This window comes from Sphaerulina musiva, assembly GCF_000320565.1.
Source record: "Sphaerulina musiva SO2202 unplaced genomic scaffold SEPMUscaffold_7, whole genome shotgun sequence".
NCBI classification, from domain to species: domain Eukaryota; kingdom Fungi; phylum Ascomycota; class Dothideomycetes; order Mycosphaerellales; family Mycosphaerellaceae; genus Sphaerulina; species Sphaerulina musiva.
In genome coordinates, this window is record NW_016017389.1 from 855,700 (window position 1) to 869,295 (window position 13,596).

Sequence of the window (13,596 nt, forward strand, 5' to 3'; positions counted from 1 at the left end):
TATAGCGCCGTTACTCGTAGCGCGCCGTAAGCTTTTAATCGCTAGAAAGGTACTACGAACATCTAGAAAGAGACTCCCTAGCGCAATAGGTAGGAAAGGGCTTCTATCCGTAGATATAAAGAAAAATCAAAAAAAGAGAGGTAGTAAGTATACCTAGTCGGTAGACGTAGTCGGTATATGTAGTCGGTATATACTAACATTTCTTTTAGAGGGAGCTTTGTAGGAGATCAAAAAATGCTAGACGGAGGTTATAAACTATATCCTAAAGCTCGCGTTCGTACGTATCGTTAGGGATACTATTATCCTTTTTACCGAAGACTACCTCCCTATACGGATCTAAGCGAGCGCACTCGGCATCCTCTAGGAACAGTACGAGAGTATAGTAACGAAAGTCTTTTCGTTAGCTAATCTTCTCGCTATCTACTATAAGCGAGTTATAGTAATAGCGAAAGATCTCGAATGTCTTCGTAGGCTGCTAAAGGAGTAGAATATCTAGCTAGATAATTACGTAGTTACTCTCTATAGCTCTAGCCTAGTTAACCCGAGTACGATATATAAGCCTCGATCAAAGACGAAGAAGACGAAATCGAAGCTAACTCTAAAGAAGCCGACTGCGAAGAAGAGAAAGAAGACTCCTACGTCCTTAAGCGAAGACGAGAGCTCAGATAATCCCGATAACCCTAGCGCTTAAACGGATACTTAAACCGGTACTAGTAGCTAGACAGACGCTAACAATCAAGATCCTCCTAGTACTAATTAGGATAATAGCGACACCGGTAGCTAGACAGACGGGAACAATCAAGATCCTCCTAGTACCGATTAGGATAATAGCGACACCGGTAGCTAGACAGACGGGAACAATCAAGATCCTTCTAGCACCGATTAGGATAATAGCGATACCGGTAGCTAGACAGACGGTAATAATCAAGATCCTCCTAGTACCGATTAGGATAATATAGATACTAGTAGCTAGACAGACGGGAATAATCAAGATCCTTCTAGTACCGATTAGGATAATGCAGATACTAGTAGCTAGACAGACGGGAACGATTAAGATCCTCCTAGCGCCGATTAGGATAATAGGGGTTTGAACGATTCAGACGGTAAGAAGCAGGCGACTATCGTAATTTCGAGCGGTAATAAGAGCTCGGAATACGATCCAGATACTGATTCTAGCGTTCAAACTAGTTATCCTCTAGCTAATAAGGAGAATACTTAGGACGATGATACAGTACCCCTAACGATAGAGGATAAATATCTCTAGGCTCTCCTCGATTATATTAATACTTAAGAAGAAGAAGACGAGGAGATAGCTTCCGAGAATTCAGATTTTCCTTTTAGGTAACTAGGTATACCGCTTAGTTAAGCAGATTTTCAGTATAGCGACGAGGATATAGGTACCTAGGATTAAGATATCTCGCTTAGCTAAGACTACAATCCTTTCGATTATCTAGATTTGGAGGAGACGGGTCCTAATTCTCTCTAGGAGAGTCGACTAGATATAGAGAGAGAGGATAAAGAAGAGGAGTCGTAGTAGGAGTTTGACGAGGAGATAATAGAATTAGAGGATATAGCAAGGGCAGCGTATACTGTAGCTATAAATCAAGCGAATAATCGGGGTACGTAAGAATTCGTAGCTAGGGGAAGTATCGACAAGATACTAAGTATACTTATAGAAGAGCCTATTACCGAACGAGACAGACTAGAGATAGAAATTTCAGCTCGCTTTATCCTTAGAGCTACTTGTTTAAGGATCCTATTATTAATAAGGACGGAGCCGGCTTTCTAAGCGGCCTAGCGAAGAATAGAGATGCGTAAGGCCTAGAGAGTAAGGCAGTAGTATATAGTAACCGAAAGTCGGTTTAAACACTAGATACGCGTTCTAGCTAGGCTAGAGAAGGAGATGTTAAAGCATTTACTATAAGCCTAAAATCTGAAGTAATTTGGTTTTTCTAATTTTCGTAGTCGGCAGGTATAGTCGGCAGGTATTATTAGCTATAGAAGGAGATATCGAAGTACTTACTGTAAACTCCTAAATTAATTTGCTTTTTCCTAATTCTCGTAGTCGGCAGGTATAGTCGGCAGCTATTGTTAGCGAGTTCAGGCAGTACGGTATATACGAGGCTTATTACTGTTCTAGAAGCGCTTACTATATTTATTCTATATCTAGAAGAGGTTTTACGTAATACCTATCGCAATACCTATTAGGTATACCTATTGGGTTTTTTCCGTTAGGTTGTACCTAGCTTATAAGCTAGGTACCTACCTTATTTGCGGGGTTAGGTATTAACGTTAGGTTGTACCTAACCTATACCTAACCCAACCTATAACGAGGCCTATCTGCCTACTGCTCTACCTACTACTCTACCTACTGCTCTGTCTGCTATACCGCCTACTACTACTATCGTTATAGCGCCGTTACTCGTAGCGCGCTGTAAGCTTTCAATCGCTAGAAAGGTACTACGAACATCTGGAAAGAGACTCCCTAGCGTAACGGGTAGGAAAGGGCTTCTATCCGTAGATATAAAGAAAAATCAAAAAAAGAGAGGTAGTAAGTATACCTAGTCGGCAGACGTAGTCGGTATATATAGTCGGCATATACTAACATTTCTTTTAGAGGGAGCTTTATAGGAGATCAAAAAATACTAGACGGAGGTTATAAACTATATCCTAAAGCTCGCGTTCGTATATATCGTTAGGGATACTATTATCCTTTTTACCGAAGACTACCTCCCTATACGGATCTAAGCGAGCGTACTCGGTATCCTCTAGGAATAGTACGAGAGTATAGTAACGAAAGTCTTTTCGTTAGCTAATCTTCTCGCTATCTACTATAAGCGAGTTATAGTAATAGCGAAAGATCTCGAATGTCTTCGTAGGCTGTTAAAGGAGTAGAATGTCTAGCTAGATAATTATATAGTTGCTCCCTATAGCTCTGGCCTAGTTAATCCGAGTACGATATATAAGCCTCGATCAAAGACGAAGAAGACGAAATCGAAGCTAACTCTAAAGAAGCCGACTGCGAAGAAGAGAAAGAAGACTCCCGCGTCCTTAAGCGAAGACGAGAGCTCAGATAATCCCGATAACCCTAGCGCTTAAACGGGTACTTAAACCGGTACTAGTAGCTAGATAGACGCTAATAATTAAGATCCTCCTAGTACCGATTAGGATAATAGCGATACCGGTAGCTAGATAGACGGGAACAATCAAGATCCTCCTAGTACCGATTAGGATAATAGCGACACCGGTAGCTAGATAGACAGTAACAATTAAGATCCTCCTAGTACCGATTAGGATAATGCAGATACTAGTAGCTAGACAGACAGGAATAATCAAGATCCTTCTAGTACCGATTAGGATAATGCAGATACTAGTAGCTAGACAGACGGGAACGATTAAGATCCTCCTAGCGCCGATTAGGATAATAGGGGTTTGAACGATTCAGACGGTAAGAAGCAGGCGACTATCGTAATTTCGAGCGGTAATAAGAGCTTAGAATACGATCTAGATACTAATCCTAGCGTTCAAACTAGTTATCCTCTAGCTAATAAGGAGAATACTTAGGACGATAATACAGTACCCCTAACGATAGAGGATGAATATCTCTAGGCTCTCCTCGATTATGTTAATGCTTAAGAAGAAGAAGACGAGGAGATAGCTTCCGAGAATTCAGATTTTCCTTTTAGGTAACTAGGTATACCGCTTAGTCAAGCAGATTTTCAGTATAGCGACGAGGATATAGGTACCTAGGATCAAGATATCTCGCTTAGCTAAGACTACAATCCTTTCGATTATCTAGATTTAGAGGAGATAGGTCCTAATTCTCTCTAGGAGAGTCGACCAGATATAGAGAGAGAGGATAAAGAAGAGGAGTCGTAGTAGGAGTTTGACGAGGAGATAATAGAATTAGAGGATATAGCAAGGGCAGCGTATACGGTAGCTATAGATTAAGCGAATAATCGGGGTACGTAAGAATTCGTAGCTAGAGGAAGTATCGATAAGATACTAAATATACTTATAGAAGAGCCTATTACCGAACGAGACAGACTAGAGACAGAAATTTCAGCTCGCTTTATCCTTAGAGCTACTTGTTTAAGGACCCTATTATTAATAAGGACGGAGCCGGCTTTCTAAGCGGCCTAGCGAAGAATAGAGATACGTAAGGCCTAGAGAGTAAGGCAGCAGTATATAGTAACCGAAAGTCGGTTTAAATACTAGATACGCGTTCTAGCTAGGCTAGAGAAGGAGATGTTAAAGTATTTACTATAAGCCTAAGATCTGAAGTAATTTGGTTTTTCTAATTTTCGTAGTCGGTAGGTATAGTCGGCAGGTATTATTAGCTATAGAAGGAGATGTCGAAGTACTTACTATAAACTCCTGAATTAATTTGCTTTTTCCTAATTCTCGTAGTCGGTAGGTATAGTCGGCAGCTATTGTTAGCGAGTTCAGGTAGTATAGTATATACGAGGCTTATTACTGTTCTAGAAGCGCTTACTATGTTTATTCTATATCTAGAAGAGGTTTTACGTAATACCTATCGCAATACCTATTAGGTATACCTATTGGGTTTTTTCCGTTAGGTTGTACCTAGCTTATAAGCTAGGTACCTACCTTATTTGCGGGGTTAGGTATTAACGTTAGGTTGTACCTAACCTATACCTAACCTAACCTATAACGAGGCCTAATAGTAGAGACTATAGCTTGCCGAATATATACTCGTTTAAAGGCTTATTTGCTTACTATAAGAAGTTCGGCTTCTACGATAGCTCTTCTTAACGTCGGTTGACCTTTAAGATAGGCGACTTTCTTAAGTATACGGCAGACGGCCGGATTATACGTATTAACCAAATATTCGTCTACTTATTCGACTAATAGCGTCGCCTATTTATAAAGACAACCCTATTGATTGTCGATCCCTCTACGCCTACAAGCGATCTAGTCCTCGGTCTAGGTTTCCGTCGCCTATACTCTACGAACGATACGGGCGTATATATTATCGGCCTTCTATCTATAGATAGCGAACAACTCTACGTTATACTAATTAATACCTACTAGGACAACGTCGTAGAGCTAGCTCGCGTCCTCTCTTAAGCGCAGAATTTCTTGTAGGCGCAATATACAGTCGCTTAGTTATAACTCTAGGTACGGTATATCCAAATATCGTACAATTATAAGCTAATGTTCCTCTACTAATATTACTAAGGCTCCGTTAGAGATAGATATTAAAACTCCTTCGAAGGTATATATACCTTATCAAGTTGTAGACGTAATAAGGTCTATTACTAATCCTCTCGGCTCGCAATAGCAGGTCTCCGCCCTAACTCTTCCTCTCCGCCCTAACTCTTCCTCTCTACTCCGAATCGACTCGATACTACTACCCGACTAAACTCGGTTCGACTCTTAACCTAATACGGACCTCGAATGTTAGAGGTATCCTAGGGCCCTAGACTCCCTAGATAGACAATAATATAGGCTCTAAAGGCTTAGTATAGAGTAACTTATATCGAAAAAGTTATTATAGTATTATCGGTATAGAACTTAACCCTTGTATAGATATCGGTTTATAATATTTAGAGTTAGTATATAGTAAGGGGGTGTCCGGTACTTAGTACGGAGTCGTATATAGAGACAATATACGGAGGGTAAGCGGATTGATAGCGGAGGTCTTTAATACGTAGTAGTAGGAGGGTATAGATATAGCTAGGACAAATATTAGGCTAACAAGCCGGGTACTAGGCATTAAGTACTAACCTATATATAATTCTAGTATACTAGACTAAGTATAGTATAAGCCTAAAGATTGTATTAGTACCTATATATTCTATATTAATATACGATCTTTCCTTTTATAGTATCAATATAGTATTTAATATAATACTATATTTATATAGTCTCGATTTAGATATAGTGTTAATACAAGTTTTTATTCTAATACAGGTTTTGATCTATACTGTGTTTATATAGTTATAACGATTATACAAATTATCTTCGATATAGAGTTGATATAGGCTTTTTAATAATACAACTTACTATATTAATACAGTTATTCGTAGAAACGCAACTAAGTACTAATACTATATCGATATATACTAAGCGTCTTATATATATTCTAAGCGACTACTATCTAACTATAACGCTAATACAACTCCGAGCCTCCTAAGGACTCTAGTAAGGTAGAAAAAAACTCCTACTATTTCTAAGTCCTATATGTTCTTTTATATAACCCTAGGATACCCCGTAACCCTAGAAGGTAGGAAGCCCGAGAAGCCTACCTCCTAGGGAGCCTAGGGAGCCCGAGAAGCCCTAGGGATATAGAGGAAGAGGGAGGATTAGGTAAGACTTCGGGATCCCGGTAGATTAGGTAAGATAATTAGGCCAATCGGAGCTTATTCCGCCGAGGTAACGTAGGAGGGTCAAAGTTGTCAAAGTTACCAAACTTCAATCAAAGTTGGAGGGGGTCAATAAAAGCTCAATCAAACTTGAGGGCACTGATTACATAATCAATCAAACTTTGGGCTTCTCGCAGGTTTGATTGATTGGGGACCACCCTGATCTCAATATGCACACTACGCTACACCAGAACGCTACGCTTCAGTCCTTTTGGCCAACAACTGTTCCGCTGGGTTTTTATCTACGCCTCATTTGAAAGGCCCTCGCTCTCTACATAGGACGCCATTCTCTCTTTCTTCACGTCACGGCTCGTAGCCTTAGCCTTAAGCGCCGCACGAATGTCCTCAACACTTTTGTGCTCCCATGCGCTGAACTCCAGACTGCTCAACGGCCACAGAGGCTTCGAATTGGCGTGTCGCATCCAAGTCTCGTTGTCCAGAGGTGCAGGCGAGGCGGTCATCGCATCTATGTCGTTCGCAAGCTCATGGCAGTAGGAATCTAGTGGCAAGTCGTTCACATCCATTCCGAAGGGGTTCTCCAACTCATGGCCGATCTGGGCGAGTCCTATGATGATGTAGCCAGCGTAGATCGTAGCTGGTATTGCAATCCACCCGAGTGTCGTCACCAGTTGGAATGGCAACAGGAGGACGTACGCCCAGGTGATTTGCGCGATGGAAATGCTGTACGCTACGGGAAGTGGTGTATTGACCACACGTTCCGTGCCGGTAAGCACATCACTCAAGCTGAGCATCTGGGTGTGCATCTGACCTTGATGCGATCCGATGGACATTGTGCCATTGTGGAACAGATTTTCAATGTATGTCGCCAAGTATGTGAGAATCTCCAGGGGTGTATTGCCCAGATTTTCCTTGGAGCGCTTGATCAGCTTCCGTGGATTCGATTCAGCCATTGGCACTCCGAGGAACTGGCCCACTGACTTCAGCTTGGAGTGTCTACGATCGTGCAGCTGTTCTTGTTCCGCATCACCAGCCAGAGTGTGCAAGTGTCCCAGGAGTGGAGCTAAATCCGGATAGTCCGTGGAAGGCTCAAATCGAAGATGATGCTTCAGAGCAACAGCGAATGCGTTGATAAGCTGAAGAGCTGCGAGCTTGGCCAATAAATCCTGCTTGCCGAGCGATTCGGACTCCTTGTGTCTCTCTCCACCATGCACCCAGATCAGTCTCGCCAGACTTCGACTGGCAAGGAGCAGCTGCGCCCAGTATTTTCGACCTTCGGTGAATCTCTCATAAGCAGTAGTGGAGCGGAAAGAAAGAGCTAGACCGACCACGAAACCCAGGACCGTCAGGAGAACAGAACCGACAGCAAGAGTATGCACCATCTTGTGTATGGTGGTGATCATGGTCGCCCAGATAGCCAGAAAGGAAAGTGGCAAAATCATTTTTGGCAGAATACTTCCATGCATCCGCATAAATCGTGGCCACTTTGAATGTCTGTTGACATCGCGCGGCCCTCGGAAATAGTCCTCCACATCGACATGGCGTTTCGTAGGATTGTGGTACATAGGCTGCGGCACGAACTTTGGCTCGTCTCTGCGGTTCAAGGGGGGCACACAATTTGGTGATGGCTCGGGGTTGCTTTGCTCGACTTGTCTTTCGGATATGACAGTCGCTTTCCTCTCTGGCATGGCCATGTCGATCGCTGCGACCGGATTCTGGCTGGTGGCCATGATGATGGTAATGGTACTGGAGATGCTGCTCGGTCTAGGCTGAATCGACTAGCTGCTGTCAATGAGTTCCCAGATTTGGTGCAGCCTGGATCTGCGTCGAAGTGTTAGGTCCATAAGGTAAGGTGTGTAAGGGAGAATCTGTCCGCTTCTCAGTCTCTCGCATTACGTGGGAAACCCGTTTTGTCCGTGGCTTTCGAGCCTGCCTCCTGGAAGTGACATTTTGGGAGGCAAGAGCAACAGCGACTGCCTAGCGCTGCTGTAGTGGGTCAAAATCTGGTGTTGGGCCTCTCTTTCCGCCTGAACACATAGTCGGGTGAGGTTGCTGTTCTGCCGACGGCTGGCTCTCAGCCTGCCATATTAGGTAGGTAACTAGGTGCATTAGGTAAGGGACCTACAGGTACATAGTATAGCAGGTTGACACCTTATCCAGAGCGAGGAAGGAAGATACCTTGGCGAGCAGATTGATATTACAGTAGATCTCGCGCTAGTCTGTTCCCAGTGAAGCATACAATTTCAGCCTTTGGGGAAGTGAAACAAAGTGTGGGAAGTCTACGTCGCTGAGAGCATCAAACGTTGTTGAACTACCTGGGTACCTGCCTGACCTTTGCGTCTTTGTGACCGGACAAGATCATTGAGTAGTCCCGTCTCAACAGTCTTACACTCCCCCGGCAACGATGAATGAGCAAATACGAAGACCAATCACCTTGTGCCTGTCGCTAGATGCGTGAGTATCGGTTATCGCTGTAGCATGTACGCCTCCTGCAACTTTTCCTGCACGCACCAGTGGACCAGGTAAGCTAGGCAAATGCATGAAAGTTTAGGAATGAAGTGTTTGTGATGCCAAAGCATGCCGACAAGAACGAAAGCATCTCGACCTCGGTCCGGCCAAGTCAAGGTCTCCACTCCCCGGATGGAAGTTCGGGACGCTGTGAGATGTATCACACTCATCTCGATTATTCTCAGAGGGAATGCATGGCAACTGGCCAGAAGGTGGCTCGGAACGAGCTAGACCGAGAGAGCGGTGGCTGCTGTGCTTGGCTTTGGGGCCTGAGCGAAGTAGTATAAAGGAACACCAGGCAGAGCAGGAGATTGGACGCAGCTGGATTTCTGGATTGCCAGACGCCCGAATGACTCGGCTTCATAGCAACTTGGAGGTCATAGTCATCCCACATCGAGCAGCCCGAGGACTGTCATATGTGTCGCGCTTGGAGTTATCCTCAGACCCTGGGGAAGAACGCCGTCTCATAGGTGTCTTTGGTTGTATGGAGATGTTGATGATGTTCGGTGAGCGCCCTATTCGAAGACAGCAACACACCACCTGGTAGACACCAATTATCAGCTCACCGCATTCGGATTTCTGGCTACCTTAGTCCTCCAAACCTTTTTGCCGATGTCCCAAACTGTAACAGATATGTATCATCATGATTCGTGCAATCGTTCAAAGACCATGAACAGATGTAGATGTATACCTAGGTATATTGGCACCAGGCCGTAAGGACCAGGTTAAGACATGGTCAGGCCCCGAATATACACCGCCCCTATCCGGGTCAGTTAAATAAAAGTCGTCGTCTTTCCTGTTGATATTGGGCATCTGGTTCACTCGCACTACAATTTCGATAGCTTCGACGGACGACCAAGCATACACAAGACGAAAACGATGTTTCCAAAGCTCGGCTACCTCTTCACTCTGCTCATGATAACGCAACTCGTTGTCGGTGACGGTATTTGCGGGCTTTATGGCCCTATATGCCAAGCATGCAGTCCAAACAACAACCCAAACAGTATGTGATGGAACATGTGTACAAAGAATTTTTACTGATGCTGTAATCTAGAAAAGGGATACTGCCATACTGAGGATGGTGGAGCCGATCATGGCTACAAATGCGTTGAACAAAGCTGGTGTCATTAGCAGAGAGGTGGATAGCGACAGCACAACATCACGACAATGATCAGGCATTTCGGGACAGAGAGTAAGGTACCTGTACCTACCTTACAGTACCGTATGGAAGGAAAGTGCATACGGCTAATATGTTGGCATATTCGTGCTAGATCAGAGCATTCGACAGAAACAATGTATGGGGGCTTGCGCCCGATCAATTCTTTGTCCAGTACCTACATACCATAGGTAGTCAGGTATAGGTACCAGGTACAGTACCTAAGTTATAGATATGTATCCATCCTGTTGGTTATCGTCCGTGTCGTCCTTCTCTGTATTGTCAACTGCACAGCAGTTCATGCAGCTTGGTAAGTCCAGGTACAGTAGCTTACGCCATTTAATGTAGTCGAAAGTACCTAGTGCCAATAGATGGAATACATGCAGCTGCCGGGCGTCGAGTGTGGAGGCAAAATCATGATCGCGTGGCTTTGTGTGCTTCACTTGGCGTCGCAATCATGGAGACGATAGGAGGTAGAGTGGACACAAGACGATCAGCACTAATAAATGCTGTCAAATGGTCCAGACGCCAGTCTCCAGGTGTATGGTGGAGGTACCTCCTAGGAGGTAGGGGCGGAGAAAGAGCTTCGGGAAGCGGGAAGCGGGAACCGAGCGAGCGAGCGAGGGAGAAGTGGTGCTCAACCTACATGTACCTCCTACCTCCTTCCTAAAGGCGAGCACATGCCGTCGCCGGCATTTTCATGCAGCAGATTATTATTCGGATATTCCGCACCACGAAGTGGCAGGGGTTCGCGATCATGCTCAATCTGCCGCAGCCCGCAGGTGCAGAGGTATGTATGTTACCGACTTACCTGGGTGTCAACTTAAGTGAATCCAGGGTTGTACCACTGGCAATTGAGAGTCGAGACCTGTGAGAGAGCTATGAAAGCCTGAAAGGAGTCCGAAAGCCTCAAGCCGTCACGACCCATCCATACTTTACCGTCAGCACACGTGCCGGGCGACGCACAGGGGGCTACCCTACAGTTTGAAGAGCGACAGTGTTGGAATACGCGGAATACGGGGCGCCTGGTGTTGGTGAAGTGTAAGAGTGTGGCGCGGCATCCCTTTGACGACCGTGGTACACTCGTACTACACTGTCTACACACACGTACGCAAGGCGGACGTGCGAAAATGTACCTTAGCTGTCTAAAATTGGCGTCCGGGATAAACTGGCTCGAGACCGGGGGGGCTGAGCTGCTGAAACGAGCAACGATTCCAGCCAAAGTTCGAACCTGCCAGAAGCGGTCGTAAACCCTTTTACAGGTACCGTACAGCGTTATTGCTTTCATCATGACTAAGGGACAAAGTACCGAAGCATTGCGAGCTGGCATTCATGTACATGTACCTAGGTACATCTTAGGTTTTGCTGTATGCATATGACTTCTTCGTATAGCACAAGCATCACTTTCATGCACACTGCCGCGCTTACATGTTGAGTGAGACTGCGGCGCTGGAGTACAGTAATCATAACACTACAAAGGACGTCTGCGATTTATGCCCACTAGAGTCTAGGGCAGTGTTCCATCGCCGTGGTACCATCTTCCACTTTAGGCTAGCCGTCCTGATCCTCGCTGTACGGCCATCCATATACCTCCTACATGCCTACAACCATGGGTCCAGTCGCATCAAGATCAAGCAGTCGAACATAATGACGGCCTCACCAAAGTAGCACTCTCTGATGTGCCATGTGTGTGGGATTTATTACGTCTCTCCCCAGCTGTGACCATTCCGTGTGTGAGACCTTTGAACAGCCATACCAACATCGAGGACACCTCAGTGTCAACTGTCAAGTACGGGAATGTAAGGTAAGGTAATACTCGAATTAAGGTGTCCAGTCAATAAGGTGGTCATACCACCAGACCCCTGCATAATAACAGGAACCCGCCGGGATTCACCAACAACGGAAGCTGACGTCCCCTATCTTAGCAGCTGCACCCGAGCGCTCGCCCCACTTACCCACGTCCGCCCGTCTTTGTCCCTGTCGTTATAAGTCCCGTCCCCGTCCCTCTCGCAGAGGACAAGTGGCAGCTCTCGGACTTTCTTCAGCAGGCGCCAGCGCTCAGCGGCCTCAACTACAACCAACTCATCACCATCACTTCCGCCGTCAACATCACCACCACCACCACCACCACCGTCTCATGGTTGCCGGCTATCTCGCGCACTCCATCGATTCATGATCCACGACTGCCCCACGCACTCCACCACACAGCATTTCTTGCAGCACCTACCAAGCCAGAGCACCATGTCCGACAAGTACCTGAAGATGGAAGACGTGCACCGCGCCGCCTCGTCGGCCTCACCCACACCATCGGCGCCTGAACAAACTTGGGCACAGTTCTCAACCACCCAATCCTCCACACAGGACGCTATTGTCGTCCACTCCAAGCCTGCCAAGAAAAGGAAGTCATGGGGACAGGAACTACCAGAACCCAAGACTGCGTTGCCTCCTCGAAAGCGCGCCAAGACCGACGACGAGAAAGAGCAGCGCCGCATCGAACGAATCAAGCGCAATCGCGCTGCCGCTCACAATTCGAGGGAACGCAAAAGGCAGGAGGCAGAGAATCTCGCCGTCCATCTTGCCAGAGCCAACGCTACACTCGACGCCTACAGGCGCCACTTTGGCGAGCTCCCCGCCCACATACAAATACCCGAAGTCAGGATAGAGGTGGACGACTCGGGTAATGAGCACATAACAACCTCAACGCCAGCGCCGTCCTTGGTGGAATCGAGTGGTAAGTCACTACTGCTGCCATCTCGCTATAATTCAATACTAACACCTCGTAGGATCACAACATGACCCTTCCAGTCCTATATCCCCACCAGACGACTTTTCTTTTTCTCACATCGACATCAAGACAGAATCGGATGATTCTGTTCCCGAAGCGTACATCCCCGACGACTTCATTCCTCTAGCAATTGGCAACAAAAAAGAATCCGAATCCTTCACCCCTGATCTCACCCCAGCTGCCCGACCATACGAGTTCGCGCCGCTCGGCCTGACACAACATTCTGCAGAAATGTTGTCGTCTGACCCGCAGTGTCGGCCGAGCAACGCGAACCGCAGTATGCTTTTCCGGGCAGCAGGATGCTAGAGCAATCTTACGCTCTCCCTCTGGACATGGCACAAGACTCCTTTGGTGCCCATGTGGATGACCCTTTTGCCTTCGCGCATGGCGCGACTGATGCAGCAATCAGCGACCCACTCTTCGAGGTCGATGACTATCTCAACTTTAGCGAAGACACGCAGTAGTGATTGACGCCCAGATGTCTGGCGCGGTTTAGTACCGCGACGGGTCAGAGCGCATCGCTTCAGCAGTCTGTTATTGATGTTGAGGAAGCTCGAAGATCGAGAGGAGCACGGGATGCTGTGTTGCAAGCTTACAATTGTGGCAAAGGGCAGGCGTTTGGAGGGATCAGGGGGCACGCTTGAGAACATTAGCGATGAGTGATGAAGGCTACGAAAGTACTGGCATTTCGGGACGGACCACTCGGTCATGTGGCCATTGTATTACCACGGGCTTTGACTACTTATAGGTAGCTTTAAAAAAGCAACACCATTTTTGGAAGCTGATATGCAACATTCTCC

At 46.1% G+C, this 13,596-nt stretch overlaps 2 protein-coding genes across 2 annotated transcripts; one reads left to right on the forward strand and one right to left on the reverse strand.

Moving 5' to 3' along the window:
* Positions 1–6,631: 6,631 nt before the first annotated feature.
* On the reverse strand, positions 6,632–7,912 carry SEPMUDRAFT_142712 (UPF0187-domain-containing protein; the record flags this gene model as incomplete). Its single annotated transcript, XM_016903013.1, has 1 exon — positions 6,632–7,912. One exon carries the CDS (start codon positions 7,910–7,912, stop codon positions 6,632–6,634), a length of 1,281 nt encoding a protein of 426 aa, XP_016759357.1.
* A 4,136-nt stretch (positions 7,913–12,048) lies between these two features.
* On the forward strand, positions 12,049–13,552 carry SEPMUDRAFT_126816 (uncharacterized protein). The gene is made up of 2 exons (XM_016902105.1): positions 12,049–12,742; positions 12,795–13,552. Exons 1-2 carry the CDS (start codon positions 12,253–12,255, stop codon positions 13,100–13,102), a joined length of 798 nt encoding a protein of 265 aa, XP_016759358.1. The 5' UTR covers positions 12,049–12,252; the 3' UTR covers positions 13,103–13,552.
* Positions 13,553–13,596: the final 44 nt, after the last annotated feature.

What these genes read in the sequence shown, in the direction of transcription:
- SEPMUDRAFT_126816 (XM_016902105.1), top strand. Translation starts at nt 12,253, where the DNA reads ATGTCCGACAAGTACCTGAAGATGGAAGACGTGCACCGCGCCGCCTCG. An exon ending in GTCCTTGGTGGAATCGAGTG is followed by an intron (nt 12,743 to 12,794) that starts GTAAGTCACTAC and finishes AACACCTCGTAG; the next exon opens with GATCACAACATGACCCTTCC.